The sequence below is a fragment of the Gymnodraco acuticeps genome, unplaced genomic scaffold (genome assembly GCF_902827175.1).
Source record: "Gymnodraco acuticeps unplaced genomic scaffold, fGymAcu1.1, whole genome shotgun sequence".
Lineage (NCBI taxonomy): Eukaryota > Metazoa > Chordata > Actinopteri > Perciformes > Bathydraconidae > Gymnodraco > Gymnodraco acuticeps.
The window spans coordinates 298,245-319,670 of NW_022991258.1; the positions used below are offsets into that span (position 1 = coordinate 298,245).

Here is a 21,426-nt window from a genome sequence, read left to right on the forward strand (position 1 = left end):
GTTAAAAATGAAGGTGGATTAGTAGCCAACACTGCCAGATCCTGATGGTCACCTTTAGCTCATGTACAAAGTTATATTATTATATCACAACATCCAGCCAACTTTCAATTGCTATAGTAACTCAGCAGTAATGGCTTTGTACTGCTTCTAAAAATGGGTTGCAGTAGGAAGACACATGCTAATGAGTTAACACTGACTCTAACAACAAGCCTTTTTATGTTTGCTTTTTTTAAATGTCCTCACATTCTTGCCTTGTGTTTCTGCCCCTTTGAATTGGCTGCCCCATTGAGACAGAAACTGTGGCTGGAGTTAATAAGCCTTTGGAAAAAATAAAGGCTATGTTCTATCAAAGAAAAATAAAGAGAAAAAGGAGCCTTCAACAGAATAATTCTGTGGCTTTGGTTCTAATTTGCATTCCAAAAATAAATGATAAATGATTAACTATTTAACATCTGGTTCATACTGGATGTGTTCACACTCACATGGGATCAGGAACCCTTTTTATTGTCAGAAAACAGTTATAGGAAAAATAAAGCATGGAGTGTACCACATTAATAAACCAAGCTAATTAAATGTGTTGGTTTTATGTTAGCTTTTCATCATGTTTTCAAGAGACTGAGATGCTGTGGAGAAATTCAACACAAACCATCTCCGACCATATGGACATTCATACAGTCATTTAGGAGCATCTGGTGAAACCGTTGCATGAGTATGAATAACCACCACATTCTGTTCCCAACCAATCAGATATGCAGGGCGAATGAAGAGGCTGCCATCAGCTTGGCTCTGACTTGGCCTTTCACATAACCTCTTAGTGACAATCAGGTCATCATCTCTTCCCTCAGAAGACTATTTCTCACACATTTCATTTCCGTGTACTGTAGAAGTGCACACATTCTCTGTTTTCTCAAACATACACCCTCCTGGCATCATTCAGGTAGTTGAGAAATAATGAGCCATTGCTTACCAGAGCAAGCGGTGAAGCAAAAATAAGTTATAAAATAAAAACAAATGAAACAATATGCCCCTGGTTTTGTATGATATTCAGAACAACGCATGCCCAGAAAGGTTCATTGTGCAGCCAACAAATGTTTGAAATCGAGAGTTCCTAGTCTCATGGTCTCAATTTGGATTTAGTTTTTGACATCATAATTTTACGAATATGCTTTTGCTCCATTATTTGTATCATTTAATGGTTTAACTCATTTTATTGTTGTTTTCTATGGAGGAATGTCAGCATCATTATTTAAGTTAATTAGAGTTTATGCTTTTATTTTGAAGGTGGCTTTTTGTTGGGCCGCTATACAGCTGTTTTTATGTAAGGTTAGAAAAGCTCTCATAACAGGACAACATGTTTTTATTCGACTTAGCAGTTTCATAACAGATGAAGCGATGCTGAAGATGTGTTTACACGTTGAATGTGTGTTTATATGTGTTTGTAGAGGAGGAACGAGAGAAACCAGTGGCCTGAAACATATAGGTCGATAAACAAAAGCTCACACAAGCCAGCTGGTTTAGTAAACACACTGCAGGGCTTTCTCTAATAATGAGAAGAAGTTCAATTATTCTGTGCTGTACTGTACGTACATTACATTACAATATTACACCACAGGAGTGAATACATATAGTTTTAAATGTAAGTAACACATTGTAATCAAGGCTTATTTTTTACAAATGAAATGTTTTTTTCCTGGTGCAATATAAAACGTTTATCACATATGGGCTAAGTCTAACAGGCTTATCTGATATTATAGAGTAGAGCAAGGACTGTAAAATGTAAGTGTCGTCCAACCTAAATAAAACTTGTTAGGACATTATCAGTCGGTAGCATGAAGCTACTGTAAAGTGCTGGTTAGCCATTGTTTAAAACATTTTTTGAATGGAACAGAGGTCAAGTTTGGAGGAAATTATTCAAAAGATGTAAACAATAATTGGAAAGGCAAACGGTTTTTTACTGTCTTTTTTCTTTGGGCATTATAGTCTATCATACACTGAGCCAGTGTCAGACCCATTGAACGGTCAGACCCAAGAAAAACAAATATAACTGTTTATCCGTTTTGTAACAAATAAAGTATGTTTGCAAAGAACACAAAAATACTGAGAGTCATTGACACCATCTGTTACATTATATTGCTATAGAACTGCGATCCTTACTGTTCCACCAAAACAAAACATCAGTTTGTTTGAGTTAAAAAAATATATTTAGTACCACTTTTATTAAAGGTGGGGTAGGTAATTTTGGAGAAACCAGCTCGAGTGCGCTAGAATTTGAAAATACACAGCCGGAAGAAATCTGCTACTTCCTTACAGAGCCCCTCCTCCAACACACACGAACGCGCACATGACCAATGAGGACACGAGATAAATGTGTGCACAGATGGGGTCCGTGTACGTTTTGTTAGTTTGATTTTTCGTTTGAACCAAAAGCCAAAAAACGAAAATACCAGCCTGGTATTAGCCTGGTATTAGCCCCTTAGATAGTCACAGACTCACCAAAATCACACTGGTGCTTGCTGTTCCCCTCTAGTTTGTGCTCACCAAAGCATTTTACTCTGGGCCTAGCATTTTACTAGAGGGGAACAGCAAGCACCAGTGTGATTTTGGTGAGTCTGTGACTATCCTGGAGAAAGATATAGGGGGGGTTCCAAATCCGGCAGCACCAACACCTGATCTGCCGGATTTTGAAGCCCCTCTTTAGTTTTTCACCTGCAGGGCCCAGAGTAAAATGCTTTGGTGAGCATAAACTAGAGGGGAACAGGCAACACCAGTGTGATTTTGGTGACATTGTGACTATCCTGGCCAAAATTACAGGGGGCGCTTCAAAATCCGGCAGCTCTAGCAACTGCACTGCCGGATATGGAAGCCCCTCTTTAGTTGTTGTACCTGCTGGGCCCAGAGTGAAATGCTTTTGTGAGCATAAACTAGAGGGGAACAGCAAGCACCAGTGTGATTTTGGTGAAGTTGTGACTATCCTGGAGAAAGATATAGGGGGGGTTCCAAATCCGGCAGGAGAAATACCTGCTCTGAACATGTTATGTGAACAGTGCAGATCTTCCCTATTGACACCAATAATACACTTTATTTTAGGGCACCTTTCAAAGCATTCAATGTCACCTTAAAATACAATTAAAAAAAATATGAGTGGCATTACAATACAAACATGTGTTGAGTAGGGATATATAAAAATGATATTCAAAGGAGCAATTCAAGTGAGTGAAGCCAGTTTGAACACATTATCTTTTAGGCTTGATTGAAAATAACACAGTGTCTGACATGATCATGTGATATAATTACTGTTATATCATTGATTACTATTCGTGGTTATCAGACACTTAAACAACAGAGAAGGTTTTAAGAAATAGGACTATTGACAAATCACATATTATCCTGTCATTGTCTGTTCTGTAGGAAGGAGGAATATAACAGAGTGGGACTATACACTCAAAAACGGAAGTTTATTCCAATGCGAAGATTGTGACAGATCTGAAAAACGTGTCCTTAAAACGAGCCTCCTCGCAATTATATGCACATTATTTATTCAGCCGTTTGGTGTTTAATCTGATATATCATTCAAAAGAGAGAAAAAAGCTCTGAAAAGGGTGAAAAAACGGCGAACGCTCAATACAGGCGATGACGTCACCTTTGACCACATTACTCCTGTTCTGGCTGCCTTACACTGGCTCCCTATAGAACACAGGATAGCATTTAAAATTCTTCTTCTCGCCTACAAAGCCCTTAATGGGCAGGCGCCATCTTACCTTAAAGAACTCATTATACCCTACTGTCCTACTAGGGCATTGCGTTCCAAGAATGCAGGGTTGTTGGTTGTTCCTAGAGTCTCTAAAAGTACAATGGGAGCCAGAGCCTTTTCTTATCAAGCTCCACATTTGTGGAATCAGCTTCCAGTTTGTGTTCGGGCGGCAGACACCCTATCCGTTTTTAAGAGTGCGCTTAAGACCTTCCTTTTTGATAAAGCTTATAGTTAGGGCTGATTAGATTCAGCCCCTAGTTTTGCTGATATAGGCTTAGTTTGTCGGGGGACATCTTACTTCTTCCTTCTCTCTGTCTATACCTGTGTACTCTCATGTTCCGATTAACCCAGCTTCCCCAAATGTCTTTCTTTTTGGTGTCTGTATACGCCGGGATCCGGAGTCATGGATGATCCTGCGCTCCTCTGTCCTGGATCTTGAGTCGTGGCTGTGGTCCTGGATCATAGGTCCTGGATGGATATCCTCGTGGATTCATCTTCCTATTATACACACATGCATTTCCAAACATTTGGACTACCTATGTTGCAAATGTATTATCTTTTCAATTTACACACGGCATCTATTGCACGTCTGTCCGTCCTGGGAGAGGGATCCCTCCTCTGTTGCTCTCCCTGAGGTTTCTCCCATTTTTCCCTTTAAACTGTGGGTTTTCTTCGGAAGTTTTTCCTTGTACGATGTGAGGGTCTAAGGACAGAGGGTGTCGTATTGTCATACTGATATTTTGTACAAACTGTAAAGTCCACTGAGACAAATGTAACATTTGTGATATTGGGCTATATAAATAAACATTTATTGATTGATTGATTGATTTGCGCGTCCCCGCGAACAGGGCTTCAATCATGGATGTATAATAAGGAATAGTTCCAATAGTTCCTGGGATTTTGCGTTCACACCAAAAAGATCTGGGGCCTCATTTATAAAAGAGATATAAGCTCAAAAAATGGCGTATGCCAGTTTCTACGCAATGTTTGCGATTTATAAAATTCTAACTTGACGGGAAAATGTGCGGTCCTCCACGCAAACTCTAACCCATGCGTACGCACTAAGCACAACAACGGGAGAGACGAGAAACTGCGACGCTGTTGGCAGAAGGAAGAATGGAGAGAAATGTGTGGAAATAATACCATAAATAAAATGTTACCTCTCATTTATCATATAGGCTATGAAGAATTCATTTTCAAACATTGATTAAAGCCAATCTTACAATTATTAAACAAACGCCTGTTTGCGACTCCTCAGTGCACACAAAAACATAACTTGGATAAATAAATAAATACGGATATGTTATTTAAAACCACCTCGAATATGTTGTGTTAATGTTATGAAATGTTTTCTCATAATTGATGCGGTAAGCAGGAGGACAGAATTACGTCTAAACTGACGCCGTTTTGCATTTCTATAGGTTGTTGATACGAGCATGTTTTATATACTTTCACGTTTAATCACGTTTGCTAAGACTTGATAAGTCGCTCGTAAAACACAGGAGGTATGGAAGCTAAGAACACCATATGTGGTCAATTGTACAGCTAATATAACACAACACATTAGTTGTATTTCCTTTAACTGGTGGTGTTACGGCTGCTGTTTCTGCCTGCTCGGTAACCTGTTTGGGATTGTCTGCAGCTGTGTGATTATGTAAATGAGCTGTGTGGTTGCCCCAACATCATTGGCTGTCATCTCCTGGTCCACTTCCGAGGACACTGATTGGAGCACGCCGGGCCCGACGTTCTCCAATCCCTGTGCAAGCCCAGCGCACACCTGCTGGAGAGGACTACAAAGCTGGGGACAATCATTACTCTGGAGGCTCTGTTGAGTGAACAGATGCCTCTCGCTATTTGCTCTTCATTCTGGGGGTTAACTTGTGTGGACCGTGTTATTGTGATTAGATGTGCTTAGATTAGTTTGATTAGATGTGCTTAGGTTAGTTTAGTATTGTTTGACTGTTGTCCTAGCTGTGTTTTCTACAGCCTTCCTTTGCTAGTTGTACCATTTTTACAGTGAGGTTTTGTTTCCTTCTTTATTTAGTGTGTGAGTATTTAGTTTCCCTGTATGCGTTTAGACTCACTTTTTAGAGTCCTCCCTTAGTTTGGTTGCCCCTTTAAACTTGCGCCCTTGTGGCCTCTATTGTTTGTTATTTAAACCAGTGTTTGTGGCAATTTGTGTGTTTCAGGCTGCTTGCCCGCCATTTTGTTCACCGGTTGTGCAATAAAACAGCTTATAACTTTTACCAATCCCATTCTGGTTGTGTTGATTCCCCTAGCGCAGAAGGGAACGTATAGGTGGATATAGAGTTGCTGCCTGAGGAAGGCTATGTGTATTTTTTTTTATCATTAACCTTCTTCGGACCACTTATTTATTTTGGTGACGATCCGACCTCCATGCTGCTACTCTGGTTCAAACTGCATCCACCAAACAATATGATTTATCTCGACCTCCCCAAAATAACCAAAATCTGACACGGTGTGAGATGTATTTTTTAGCTGTTCTGTCGTCATTTCCTGCGATCTTCTTCATAAAGTCAGTCAAAATGAATGAATGAATGGGCGTTTCTTTAACTATTTATAGGCAAATATGGGCGTTACGTGGAGCCCGCAAAAGCTGCACCGCATTTCGAGTCGATTGTGATTTATAAAGGGAAACCGGCGTAGGAAGTGCCGTACGCACTTTCCTCGCCGGTACGCAATGTTTGGTGAATCGGAAAATGTCGGAACATTTCTGTACCTATTTTTTGGATTTCTACTACGTAAGCAACCTTCCCACGTGAATCCTACGCACGGCGTTATAAATGAGGCCCCTGGTCACCTCAGCCGTCTCTCGAGTTTGTTTTTTCAAATCAGCTGCTTTTCATTTTTAGAGAGAGAGAGAGAGAGAGACTGACTGACTGACTGACTGACTGACGTTACAGCTCAAATGTATTGCAAAAACTTCCATGTTAAAAAAAGACTTTAAAAAGCTGAATATTTTAAAAAGTGTAACATATTTTGAAAAAGTTGAAAGTTTCCCATCATGTGTTGAAAAGGCTGAATAGTTTGATATTTGAATGGTTCCTGCAGCTGAAATTAGGCTGAAGGAGTTAAATAAAGATATTAAATGTAGTGATTGAATGTTTACAAAGACCTGTGTGTGTAAACCCAGAGATCAAAGGTTTCCATGGTGTCTGCTCTGATTGGATGATGTGACTCACGTGTGTGTGGCTCCAATCTGCCCAGCAACACCATGACAACCAACTGCAGCACTGAGTCCCATAAGAATGCATTGAGGATTATATCTGACAATTTTGCCACCTGCTCTGAAGAAAGATCCAGAACAATTTAACATGGGAATCCATTGGGAGCTAGCTGGACTTTTTCTCTCTTCATGCCCTCAAAAGGCATTTTGTTTAATATTTGTTCTTATTTTATTTTATTTTCCAACCTAGGAGAGGTTTTCCTACGTTTTTCATGAAGAGATATGTCTGAGGAGTGTAGGGTTTGGGAATTATGGCAAGTTTAAAACATTTTTGGGGGAGAATTTCAGGCACTGCTGCACTCTGTTTTGAGATCAAAGCACTCTAGAGTTAACGAGCTGCTCCATCCACTGTAATGTTAAGATCTGGAAAAGGCCTCTCTACCAAGCTCCAAACTGAATTCAATATCTCAAAAAGTTGAAAAGATATCAAATCTTTTATACAAGTTTTATAGCTGAAGGTATTGTGATCATTTGAAAGTTGGAATGAAGTATCTGGCTGAAATTATGTGGAAGGAGATGCATTTGGCGCAAAGTGTAGGAAAAGTGGATTTGAAGGCATCTCCCAATGACTTCAATGTTAAAAAAAGAGTTTAAAAAGCTGAATATTTCAAAAAGTATGAAATATTTTGAAAAAGTTTAAGGGGAAGAACTAGAAAATGCATTTCCTGCATAAAATGCGTGCGAATGCTGTAAACTGTGAACATGTGTGTCTGAATTTAGCTGAAAAAGCTGAATATGTTATTAGCTGAATGGTAGTTGCTTTTAGCTACAGAGACCAAGTAAGTGTGTTTGTGCAAACTTCCCTGCTTTGGGACGCTCCCCAGACAGTCCCGAGATAGTTACCGGACGCACCCCTCACTGTAACGTCATTAGTCACGTGCTGCGCGCGACCAGTTATAAACAGACTTTCAGCAAGTGAACGGGTCGTTGTGTGTTCCACGTTGTGCGTTTATGAAACTGTGAGTATTGTTACTGTGGCATAGGCACCTGTTTGTATCAATGTTTGCATCTAAATAACAGTTTACAGACAATAATCGGCGTAGTGTGTATATATACTGTGTACAGTACTTGTTTGCCGTAAGTGTGACTGGCTGCCTGTTAACTGTTCAGTAGTTTAACTTTCTGTCCGCTGTGACTGTCGATATAATTACTTTTGGTATGTACGATCGACGTATATTTCCAGTCTTGTGCTATTGTGGTGAGCTGTGTATAACTATGCCTCTGTCAGCCGCCATTACCGCATGTAAAATGTTATCCCCCTGTAAGCCGCCATTATCACGTGTTAAAACATGTGCGCTTGACAGTTCCAGCATTTATGTATATGTATTGTTCCTAGCAGGAAATCGTAATGTAACTATTAGGATTCATATTGTCATTCACTAATTTGATCTACTCTGTTTATTTATATTTCTTAGATAACCACAACATAACAAACGAACATCCTGTAACACCATAACTCCTGTGAACAATTAAAGTTTGGATATCTACACCCCCTGGATTGCTGCAATCTTTCTGACAGAAGATTTAGGCCAGACTTGTATACACCAGCATCAATTATTCATAATTTCACAAGTGGTCCTTCGAGCCGGAGGTATACAAGCTGCGCTATGGCCACATCCAGGGAGCTGTATGATGGGCAGCCACCGCTCAGTCCCCGTCCCAGCAGAGTGCGGCGCATTCCCGGACATCTGGAGGACTTCGAGCTCAGCTACCCACATCAACCTCTTTATCCCCCCCATATGAGGCCAGTCTCATCACCGAGGCCAGCATATGACGAGTCGCCCAGCCATGGAGGACATGTCAGCTACCCTGTAGCAGCACATCACCCTGTTGGCACTCCAGATCACAACTGGCAACGATTAGAGGCACGCTGGCAGACGATTAGCAGGCAGATGCAAGAGCTAGAAACGGACATGGACAAGGTAAAGATCACCGCACATCCAAAAAGTGCCCTGGGTTACCCTTCATACCACTCACAACAGTTTACAGCATACCAGAGTCGCTATAGCAGCCTCCCTCAACTGGAGCTGTGTTCTCCCACGAACCAACGTATGGAAGAAACAGGTTTACTCTCATATCCTCAAGCTCATCCTGCTCCTCCCCAAACGTCTCCTTCAACGTCTCCACCTCAATCACAGGCTAATACTCCTGCACCGCAGACACAGCAGATTTCCCCCGCGGCGCCGGTTACTTCTGCTGAACAGATGCAGCCTGCACCTCCTATGGCTCCAAGAGCTTCTGCAACAGACACGCATTCTGCACCCACTGCTTCGCTGATGCAGCCTGCGTCACCTGTCACTTCTCCTGCTGTAGTACAGCCTGAACCTCCTGCCTTGCTAATACATCCAGGTGTTATTCCTGCTCCTGTTGCATACCCGCAGTCTGCGCCAGCTCCATCGGAACAGCCATATAATCCACATCACCGGTACTGGCAGACGGCTCCACAGCCATATCAGCCTATGCAGTATGCTGCATCCACTCGAGTACATCACTCCTACATGATGCAGCCTCCTGCACCGGCCTGGCCTACAGCTAATCCTAACATACCCAGTATGATGGAGATGGCGATTGCATCATCATATGGCATCCCAAAGCCAAGATTAACCATCTTCAGCTCAGGAAAATAAACTGACTTTCTTATGCTCAAAAAGGGATTGGACAGCGTGCATGGCCCTCACCAACACCTGTCCGAGGATTATAAATACCAAATACTCCTCGATCACCTCACCTTTCCATCTGCACTCCAGGTAGCTAAGAGGTACATCAACAGCCCAACTCCATACACAAGTGCCATGCAAACCCTGACCCAACGCTATGGCCAGCCAAGACAACTGGTGCAGGGAGAGCTTAAAGCCATATTGAACGCTCCAGCAGTGAAAACTGGTGATTATCAAGCGTTTGAAGACTTTGCAGCATCAGTTGGCACTCTGGTGGGAATGCTAAACACCATGGAAGGCCCCTCATCATCCGAGCTGAGATGTGGGTCTCATGTTGACACCTTACTCAGCAAACTCCCTCCTCACTTCAGAGACTCGTTCGTGGAATACTGCTTCAACAGAGGAATCATCCAGAGCGGTAGTAACCTCACATATACTCTCCCTGACCTAGCTGCGTGGCTCGAGAGGAAAGTCCAGACATTACAGGTGTCACGTCGAATAACTGTCACATGTCCAGAGCCTGCACACACAGACAGTAAGGAGCGAAGAGTGGCTAAGCCACAGAGAGTCAGACCTGCTACTATACTGCTTGGTAGCCAGCAGGGAGCCCAACACTCGAATCCATCACCTGCTGCTAGCACTCCTGCCCAGCTAAATAAACGTGAACGTTTTAAGCCCTTCTGCCCTTATTGTAAGAACCAGGAGCACTACCTCAACGCCTGTGCCGACTTTGCTAAACTCACTAACACTGAAAAGGCAAGCTGGATAAAGGATAACAGGAAATGCTGGAGGTGTGGGAGAGGCCACACGCCTGAAAACTGCACCTTAAAGAAACCATGTGCAACCTGTGGACAACAACATCTTATCATACTGCACGATGTGGCCCTCACACTGACTGTATTGACTGTAACTGCTTCCTCCAGTGTGGTCTTCACAAACCAAGTGAGCCGGTCAGGCAAAGTAATGCTTAAGGTTGTCCCTGTCCGACTACAGAATGGAAAGAAAACCCTGGATACGTACACTGTACTGGATGATGGCTCTGAAAGAACTATCATACTACCAGCTGCTGCCCGCCATCTCGGCCTCCTCGGACAGGAAGAGGTAATATCCCTCAGGACAATTAGGCAAGAGATAGTGCAGGTGAAAGGAGCTACTGTGTCATTCAAAGTGTCAGCCATGACGAAGAAAGGTGTGAAACACAATATCAGTCAGGCCTTTACAGCTGCCGAGCTGAATCTGGCAGAGCAGTCACGTGCAGCTGAGTCCCTGAAGCAAACATACAAACATCTTAGGGACATCCCACTGCCGTCCTTTAATAAGGTCAAGCCCATGCTGCTCATCGGGTCAGATAACACACATCTGATCATCCCCAAACAGCCTGTGCGCACAGGCCCAACAGGCTGCCCAGTGGCTGTATGCACGGCACTCGGATGGACTATACAGGGACCAGCCAGCTTCCATCAGCAGTCAGCAGGTGAGAGCAACTGTCTCCATTCATCCTTCCTCTCCCCTTCAGAGGAGCTGCATCAGAACGTGGAGAAACAATGGCAGCTCGACACACTCCCCTTCAGGAGCATCAATGAAGTGACCCGCTCTGGTGAGGATAAAGCAGCCATTGAACTACTGGAGGACAAGACTGTACGTGTCAAAGTTGACGATGTGTCTCGCTACGCCACTCCACTACTGCGTAAGCAAAGTGCCCCCTCTCTGCATGTACCTCCTACTGCAACAATGGCTCTTCTAAGAGCTACAGAACGCCGTCTGTCTATCAACCCTAAGCTATCAACAGTCTACAATGAGGAGATCCATAAGCTGGAAAAGGCTGGTTATGCAGTGAAGATTAGCTCTGAAGAGGTGAGCAACTCCAAGGAGTCATGGTTTATCCCCCACCATCTTGTACAACACAATGGTAAACACAGTCGTCTTCAACTGCTCCTTTAATTACCAACAAGCCTCTCTTAATGACAATCTGCTTCGTGGACCGATCCTGGGCTCAGCGCTGCTTGGCGTGCTGCTGAGGTTTAGAGAGTATTCTGTGGCCATCAGCGGAGACATACGTGGCATGTTTCATCAAGTGCGTCTCCTCCCTGAAGACCAACCACTGCTCCGCTTCCTGTGGCGAGACAGGGAGACAGATCGCAGTCCAGATGTCTACGAGTGGCGCGTACTGCCCTTCGGGACCACCTGTAGCCCATGCTGTGCTACATACATTACATTACATTACATTGCATTTAGCTGACGCTTTTATCCAAAGCGACTTACAATAAGTACATTCGACCAGGAAGACACAACCTTGAAGAAAACAGAATCATATAAGTACATCAGGTTTCATAGAGCCAAACATTTCAAGTGCTACTCAACTGGCTTTAGGTAAGCCAGCCCTTTATTAGTATATAAGTGCTTCGTTAATAGTTCTAACGCTCGAAGTGGAGTCGAAAGAGATGAGTTTTCAGTTTGCGCCGGAAGATGTGCAAGCTATCTGCCGTCCTGATGTCAATGGGGAGCTCATTCCACCATCTTGGAGCCAGGACAGCAAACCCACGTGTTTTCGCCGATGGGAACTTGGGTCCCCCTCACAGCGAGGGCGCAACGAGTCGTTTGGCTGATGCAGAGCGTAGTGCACGCGCTGGGGTGTACGGTTTAACCATGTCCTGGATGTAGGAAGGGCCAGATCCATTCGCAGCATGGTAAGCAAGTACCAGTGTCTTGAAGTGGATTCTAGCAGTTACCGGAAGCCAGTGAAGGGAGCGGAGGAGCGGAGTGGTGTGGGAGAATTTAGGAAGGTTGAAGACCAGACGAGCCGCTGCATTCTGGATGAGCTGCAGAGGTCGGATGGCACATGCAGGTAGACCAGCCAGGAGGGAGTTGCAGTAGTCTAGGCGTGAGATGACGAGAGCCTGGACCAGAACCTGAGTCGCTTTCTGAGTCAGCTGGGGACGTATCTTCCTGATGTTGTAAAGCGTGTATCTGCAGCAACGGGTTGTAGCAGCGATGTTTGCAGTGAAGGACAGGTTGTTATCTAGGGTCACACCCAGATTCCTTGCAGTCTGAGTCGGGGAAACAACTGAGGTGCCGATGTTGATTGTTAGGTCAAGAGTGGGACAATCTTTTCCCGGGAGGAAGAGCAGCTCAGTCTTGTCAAGGTTGAGCTTGAGGTGGTGAGCAGACATCCACTGAGAGATGTCAGCTAGACAAGCAGAGATGCGTGCAACGACCTGGGTCTCTGAGCGGGGAACGGACAGAATTAATTGGGTGTCATCAGCGTAGCAGTGGTAAGAAAAACCATGCGGGCTAATGACTGATCCGAGCGAGTTTGTGTACAGGGAGAAGAGGAGGGGACCAAGAACAGAGCCCTGAGGGACCCCCGTAGTTAATTGACAAGGGTCGGACTCAGACCCTCTCCAAGTCACCCTGTAGGTACGGTCTTTCAGGTATGAGGTGAGGAGGGAAAGTGCAGAGCCTGAAACTCCAAGTTTTTGGAGAGTGCGAAGGAGGATCTGATGATTCACCGTGTCGAATGCAGCAGACAGGTCCAACAGGATGATGACAGAGGAGAGGGATGCAGTTTTGGCAGTGTGCAGTTCCTCCGTGACAGCAATGAGAGCAGTTTATGTGGAGTGACCTGCCTTGAAACCAGACTGGTGCGGATCCAGAAGGTTGTTCTGATTGAGATAACAGGAGAGTTGTTTAAAGACAGCGCGTTCAAGTGATTTAGACAGGAACGGGAGGAGAGAGACAGGCCTGTAGTTTATAACATCAGACGGGTTGAGAGTGGGTTTCTTTAGGAGAGGGTTTACTCTTGCCTCATTGAGACTGTTTGGAAAGTGACCAGAAGTTAGAGAAGTGTTGATGAAATGGGTGAGAAACGGTAGAATATCAGGAGCGATAGTCTGAAGGAGGTTTGAAGGGATAGGGTCCAGAGGATAGGTGGTAGGGCGGGCAGAGGTAATGAGGGTAAGAACCTCACTTGGAGAGAGAGGGGAAAAGGAGGTAAGTGTGTTGGTGGAAGGAGGGTCTGGTGACCCAGCGGTGAGTAAAGGTGAGTCAGAAAAAGAAGAGCGAATATCATCAACCTTTTTTTCAAAGTGGGTAACAAAGTCGCTTGACAGAAGTGAGGAGGGGGGAGGAGCTTTTGGAGGGTCCAAGAGGGTGGAGAAGATGGAAAATAGTTTTTTAGGATTGGAATAGGAAGATTGGATCTTATCTTGAAAGAAAGTGCTTTTTGCCTGAGAGATCGAAGCAGAGAAAGAGGAGAGGAGAGCCTGATAGGTTAGGAGGTTGTCACGGTGTTTGGATTTCCACCATTTCCCCTCTGCTGCCCTAAGGACGGTTCTATTAGCACACAGTGCATCATTTAGCCAGGGAGCAGGAGGGGACTGACGAGCCTGCCGAGATGTGAGAGGACAGAGCGAGTCCAGAGTGGATGAGAGAGTAGAGAGGAGAGTTTCTGCAGCAGAGTTTGGAGGCAGGAGATGGAACGAATCAGCGGAAGGGAGGGCTGAGAGCACCGACGAGGCAAAGCTAGAGGGGGAGAGGGAGCGAAGGTTACGGCGGACAAGTGCAGGATGAGAAGAGATTAGTTTGTTATGTTTGGAAAGGGATAGAGAGAATGAAATGAAGAAGTGATCGGATGTGTGGAGCGGGTTTACAGAGAGGTTAGAAGTAGCGCAGTTCCTTGAGAATATGAGATCAAGGACATTGCCAGCTTTATGAGTCGGTGGGGACGGAGACAGTGAGAAAGCAAAGGCGGTTAACAGAGATGTTAGTTCGTCTATCTTCCCCGTCTGGAGGTTGAAGTCTCCGAGAAGTACAGCGGGAGGGCCAGTTTCAGGGATGAGTGAGAGGAGATTATCTAATTCCTCCAAGAAGTCCCCCAAGGCGCCTGGTGGACGGTAGAGAACAACAATGGTTAACTGTATAGGATGGGTTACTGTGACGGCATGGAATTCAAAGGTGGAAGGAGTGAAGTTAGGTAGCTTGAAGAGGGAAAAGCTCCATTTGGGAGAGAGCAGGAGACCAGTGCCACCTCCTCTGCCAGTGGGTCTGGGTGTATGGGAGAAGGAATATGCAGTGGAGAGAGCTGCTGGGGTGGATGTGTTGGATGGAGTAATCCAGGTCTCAGTGAGAGCAAGGAAATCCAGAGACTTTAGGGAGGCGTAGTCAGAGATGAAGTCAGCCTTAGGAACAGCTGACTGGCAATTCCACAGGCCACCAGAAACTAGATGTTGGATCTCAGTGGAGCACGTGGGATAGACGAGAGCAGGCCGGTTATATCGATTAGGAGATACACAGGGCCAGTGATAATTGCGAGAAGACACATGAACAGGAATAGAGAAAATACACATGATTATAGCATACGGGCCTAGAAAACTAAAGAAAAGAGAAATAAGACACCAGCTCGATCACATACGCCCTGCAGCGCCACGTGAACGACCACAGCAAAGACAATGAAGAGGTAGTTAAATCTGTGATGCACTCATTCTATGTGGATAACTGTCTCCAGTTTCTGCAGTCCCAGGACCAGGCCAGAAACCTCATTGACAAGCTGAGATCAGTCCTTGCCAGCGGAGGCTTCGAAATAAGACAGTGGGCCAGCAACATGCCTGACGTTATCTCACACATCCCTACAGAAGCCAAATCAGAGTGTGAGCTATGGCTAAACGCTAATAAGACCGACCCCCAAGAGTCTGCGCTCGGTCTCCTGTGGTGCTGTAGTACCGACACACTGGGATACAAGCACCGTGCTATTCCTTCAGCTGAACCCACCTTGAGGTACGTGTACCGAGTACTGGCTAGCCAATATGACCCTCTCGGCTACATCATCCCCTTTACCACACGGGCCAAGGTCATAGTTCAAGCCCTCTGGAAGAAGGAAAGTGGATGGGATGCACCACTGACAGATGAACTTCTCCCTGTGTGGCAAGCCTGGGAAAGAGAGCTGCCAAATCTCCAGAAAATCAGCCTGCCACGGTGCTACACTTCGGATGTTCCCGACATTACCTCCGCCGACCTACACATCTTCTCTGACGCCTCTGAGAGAGCATACGGCTCCGTCGCCTACCTGAGGTTTGAAGACGACAGAGGTAGAGTGCAGGTGTCATTCGTGATGGCAAGGTCACGTGTAGCCCTGAAGAAACAGCTCTCAATACCCCGCTTAGAGCTGTGTGCGGCCCTGACTGGAGCACAGTTGGCCAAGCTGCTGCATACCGAGCTGACACTGTCAATACACAAAACAATCCTGTGGTCAGATTCCACTACAGTCCTCCACTGGATTCAGTCTGACTCCCAGCAATACAAAGTGTTCGTAGGGACAAGGATAGCGGAAATCCAGGAGCTCGTCGGAACCTACAGCTGGAGATACGTCCCCTCTGAAGAGAACCCCGCTGACGACATTACAAGGGGAAAGCATCTACTGGACTTAGCTAAGCCCGATCGCTGGACATCTGGCCCGAATTTCCTTCAACTGCCTCCAGCCGACTGGCCAGCTAACCTCGTGGTTAGTTCTGCACACACAGAGGAGACGCGCAACACCACTTTCTGCGGCAACATTGCAACAGCCGAGCCTGTGGCTCCAGATCTAACACTCTTCAAATCATGGTCTGAACTACTTGAAGTCACCTACCAATCCATGCACGGGGCGGCTGCTCCACGCATGACTGCATCCAGCCGACTAGAGACACAGGTTGTCCTGCTTAAAAGAGCACAGCAAGAATCCTTCCCTGCAGAAACGACCGCACTACAATCAGGGAAACAACTCAGCCCTAGTGGTCGCCTGCTGCTACTCTCTCCTGTATACGACCAGGCTGTAGGACTAATCAGAGTGGAAGGCCGTCTCCGGAAGGCAGAGAAATACCTGAAAGAGGACACCATACATCCTATAATCCTGGCTCCAGACCACCCTGTCACCAAGCTGATTATACAGGACTACGACAAACGTTTGCTGCACGCAGGTCCCGATCGTGTATTCGCAGAGCTAAGGAGAACCTACTGGATACTTCGCGGACGGCAAGCAGTCAAGAAACATCAATATGCCTGCGTTGAGTGCCGCAAGTGGCGGAACAAACCCGTCATTCCTAAGATGGCAGACTTACCCGCTGCACGGCTACGCATAAACAAACCACCATACTGGTCCACTGGTGTCGACTGCTTTGGCCCATACACCATAAAGATAGGCCGCCGACACAAGAAAAGGTGGGGCATTATATTCAAGTGCCTTACTACACGGTGTGTACATTTGGACCTTTTATGTAGTATGAGCACTGACGCCTTCCTGTTCGCGCTGCAACGCTTCGTGGCGAGAAGAGGGAAACCCTACGAGATCCTCTGCGACCGAGGAACCAACTTCCGGGGAGGTGACCGCGAGCTGCAAGAAGCCTTTGCGGCACTCGAGCCAAGTCTGAAGGAACAGCTAGCTGACCAGAGTATCACCTTCAGATTTAATCCACCACTCGCTCCACACTTTGGCGGCACATGGGAACGGGAGATCAAATCTGTCAAAGCTTCACTGCAAGTGGTCCTGAAAAACCAAACGTTGCCCTGAAGAGGTCCTGATGACTGTGCTAGTGGAAGTGGAGGGAATACTCAATTCCAAGCCCCTCGGCTATGCGACGTCTGACATTGCTGATCCAGACCCCATTACACCCAATCTCTTGCTCATGGGGTGGCGAGATGCATCATTGCCACAAGCAGTGTATGGCGACTGCGATCTGCTTGGGAGTCGCCGCTGGAAACACAGCCAGGTCTTGGCCGACCACTTCTGGGCCCAGTTTACACGTAACTATCTCCCTAACCTTCAGCTCCGTCGAAAGTGGCACACTACTACGCCAGACCTAACCACAGACCAGGTCGTCATGATTGTCGACCCGCAACTGCCAAGGGCTCTCTGGCCAGTTGGACGGGTAACCAAAGTGAACCCGAGCGATGATGGTAGGATACGCTCTGCAGAGGTGAATATAAAAGGCACTACATATATTCGACCTGTGGCGAAACTCATCGCACTTCCTGAAATGCCAGAGGACTGATATGCCTCCCCCACATTCTAGCAGGGACATTTGTGCTATTACAAATTCATCTAGTGAATTTGGGGGCGGCTGTGCAAACTTCCCTGCTTTGGGACGCCCCCCAGACAGTCCCGAGATAGTTACCGGACGCACCCCTCACTGTAACGTCATTAGTCACGTGCTGCGCGCGACCAGTTATAAACAGACTTTCAGCAAGTGAACGGGTCGTTGTGTGTTCCACGTTGTGCGTTTATGAAACTGTGAGTATTGTTACTGTGGCATAGGCACCTGTTTGTATCAATGTTTGCATCTAAATAACAGTTTACAGACAATAATCGGCGTAGTGTGTATATATACTGTGTACAGTACTTGTTTGCCGTAAGTGTGACTGGCTGCCTGTTAACTGTTCAGTAGTTTAACTTTCTGTCCGCTGTGACTGTCGATATAATTACTTTTGGTATGTACGATCGACGTATATTTCCAGTCTTGTGCTATTGTGGTGAGCTGTGTATAACTATGCCTCTGTCAGCCGCCATTACCGCATGTAAAACGTTATCCCCCTGTAAGCCGCCATTATCACGTGTTAAAACATATGCGCTTGTTGCGGTCAAGTGAGCCCTCTTGCGGGCATTTCTGTTATTGTTTATCATGAAGCTGACAGTTCCAGCATTTATGTATATGTATTGTTCCTAGCAGGAAATCGTAATGTAACTATTAGGATTCATATTGTCATTCACTAATTTGATCTACTCTGTTTATTTATATTTCTTAGATAACCACAACATAACAAACGAACATCCTGTAACACCATAACTCCTGTGAACAATTAAAGTTTGGATATCTACACCCCCTGGATTGCTGCAATCTTTCTGACAGAAGATTTAGGCCAGACTTGTATACACCAGCATCAATTATTCATAATTTCACAGTGTTGCTGAACTTAGCAGAGAAATGCAGAAAAGTGAAATGATTTGAATCAAATTGTTACGGCTCAAATGCATTGCAAGGACTTTGTTGAACACTTGAAAGTGAAATGTTAAACTGGAAGAGGAGGAAAAATTGTGAAGAAGCTGAATATGTTATTAGCTGAATGGTAGCTACTTTTAGCTAAACAAATGCAGAAAAAGCTTAATATTTCAAAGAAAAGGTTTAAAAAAAGGTATAAACAACAACATGTATAGCCTTGATGTCCTGAAATAGCTGAATCATGTAATAGTTGAATGGTTTCTGCAGCTGAAAATAGGCTGAAGGAGTTAAATATCAGATGTAAGTAGTAGTGAATGAATTTGTATTAAGAAGAGAAAAGAAAGTAAAAAGGCTTGGGAAAGCAGCAGAATATTTGAACTGCAAACTTTTGAACTAACTTGATGGTGAATTATCTGTTGCCATGGCAATGGCATTTGATGACACCCCATAATACACTTAGATGTGTTGATGGCTGCATCGTTACCAAACCTGTGAAGTTTTGGGCCATTTCGAGCATTTTGAGCATTTTCACTGAAGTTATGAGAAAACCGTGTTTCACAACGGCATTTGAAGAAATCTCAAAACTTTCCCGTAGATGTCTACACGACTGGACTGTTAGCACACATGTGAAGTTTGAATACTTTTTCAACATTTTCATAGGAGTTATACATTAAATTAGGAGGTTACATTACTCTCTCTCTTCTCTTGATCGCCTTCTCTCTCTTCTCTTGATCATTCATCATCATCGGTGTGTGTCTGTGTGAGAGAGAGAGAGAGTGTGTGTGTGTGTGAGAGAGTGAGAGAGAGAGAGAGAGAGAGTATAACATATTTTGAAAAAGTTGAAAGTTTCCCATCATGTGCTGAAAAGGCTGAATAGTTTGATATTTGAATGGTTCCTGCAGCTGAAATTAGGCTGAAGGAGTTAAATAAAGATATTAAATGTAGTGATTGAATGTTTACAAACACCTGTGTGTGTAAACCCAGAGATCAAAGGGTTCCATGGTGTCTGCTCTGATTGGATGATGTGACTCACGTGTGTGTGGCTCCAATCTGCCCAGCAACACCATGACAACCAACTGCAGCACTGAGTCCAATAAGAATGCATTGGGGATTATATCTGACAATTTTGCCACCTGTTCAAAAACGATGGCTCTTATCAAAAAATGACCAGACCGTGAGCATCAGGGAACCCCAATGAACTGAAATATGTTGTTTTTTTGGGTTTTATGTGTAAAATGTGGAGATGGGAGCAGTTTAACATGGGAATCTATTGGGAGCTAGCTGGACTGTTTCTCTCTTCATGCCCTCAAGAGGCATTTTGTTTTTTTTTGTTTTTTTTCCAACCTAGGAGAGGTTTTCCTACGTTTTTTATGAAATAATATGTCTGAGGAGTGTAGGGTTTGGGAATTATGGCAAGTTTAAAATATTTTTGGGGGAACATTTCAAGCACTCTAGAGTTAACGAGCTGCTCCATCCACTGTAATGTTAACATCTGAAAAAGGCCTCTCTGCTAAGCTCCAAACTAAATTCAATATCTCAAAAAGTTTAAAATATATCAAAAATCTTTTATACAAGTTTTATAGCTGAAGGTATTGCGATCATTTGAAAGTTGGAATGAAGTGTCTGGCTGAAATTATGTGGAAGGAGAAGCATTTGGCGCAAAGTGTAGGAAAACAGGATTTGAAGGCATCTCCCATTGACTTCAATGTTAAAAAAAAGAGTTTAAAAAGCTGAATATTTCAAAAAGTATAAAATATTTTGAAAAAGTTGAAGGTTTCCCATCGATTCCTGAACAGGCTGAATAGTTTAATATTTGAATGGTTTCTGTAGCTTAACATAAACTGAAGTTATGGAGAGCAAAAGTATTGGCTGAAATAAGGGGAATACAGATTTGAAGCACTATAGTGGAATGCTGTAAACAGCATTCGCACTAATGAGTGATACAAATATCTTTGTCCACAAGTTCTTAATACAACTGACACTGTTGGACTCGGTACTAATTTGACTGCTACTGTTACACAACTCAGACCGCAAGGGTATTATAGGTGTAGAACACGTTCATTTATTAACTTCCACAAGGCACATGTGCAAGATGTCAGCATCTCAAACGATCTCAAAGCACAACACACATACACACTTCTTCTGTTCATCTCCAGCATAAAACAATGATGAACCATCAGGTGATCTGCCCCCTTGTGGTATAAACATGCATGTGCAGGTAGACAACCTCAACCTTATGGGTGCTACACTACCAGAAATGAAATGAAGTACTTTTACTGTGTACTTTGTGAGTCTCTGTCAGGGTCCCCTCCATATAGTAGCCTACATAATGCATGTTTTTCTGCTATCTTTGATGAATGATAAAAAGACAGTGTTACCATTAGTTTGTTGTGGCGTTCCAGCATAACACAACAGGAAAGAATGAAACAGAGAGGAATCAATAAAACACAAACACAGACATAGCTGATCAGTAATTATTATTGAGTTGTTGCAACAAACAAACAAACAATAATGGGAAGTACATCACCTGCTACCACAGCAGCCAATCGCGGAAATGCCCCCCACAGTGCAACAATCATACAGCATCAGTGGCGGTTCTAGAACATTTTACATGGGGGGGCAAAGGGGAGGCAAGAGGTCATGCCAGGGTGGCATAGGAGGGCGGACAGTACGTGGTATTTTACACTGTATATAACCTATTTATTGTTAATTCATGCCCTAACACAAGTGTTCTTAATGTACAAGAGAAACAAGGTGTTCAGACAAACAATCGGGTGCCCTTTGAGTCCCCCAAGCTTACCTCAA

The 21,426-nt window shown here is 44.5% G+C and overlaps 1 protein-coding gene across 1 annotated transcript; it reads left to right on the forward strand.

Moving 5' to 3' along the window:
• Positions 1 to 7,885: 7,885 nt before the first annotated feature.
• Positions 7,886 to 11,842, forward strand: LOC117562007. The gene is made up of 2 exons (XM_034239770.1): positions 7,886 to 7,957; positions 8,414 to 11,842. Exon 2 carries the CDS (start codon positions 9,638 to 9,640, stop codon positions 11,594 to 11,596), a length of 1,959 nt encoding a protein of 652 aa, XP_034095661.1. The 5' UTR covers positions 7,886 to 7,957; positions 8,414 to 9,637; the 3' UTR covers positions 11,597 to 11,842.
• The last annotated feature ends 9,584 nt before the right edge of the window (positions 11,843 to 21,426 follow it).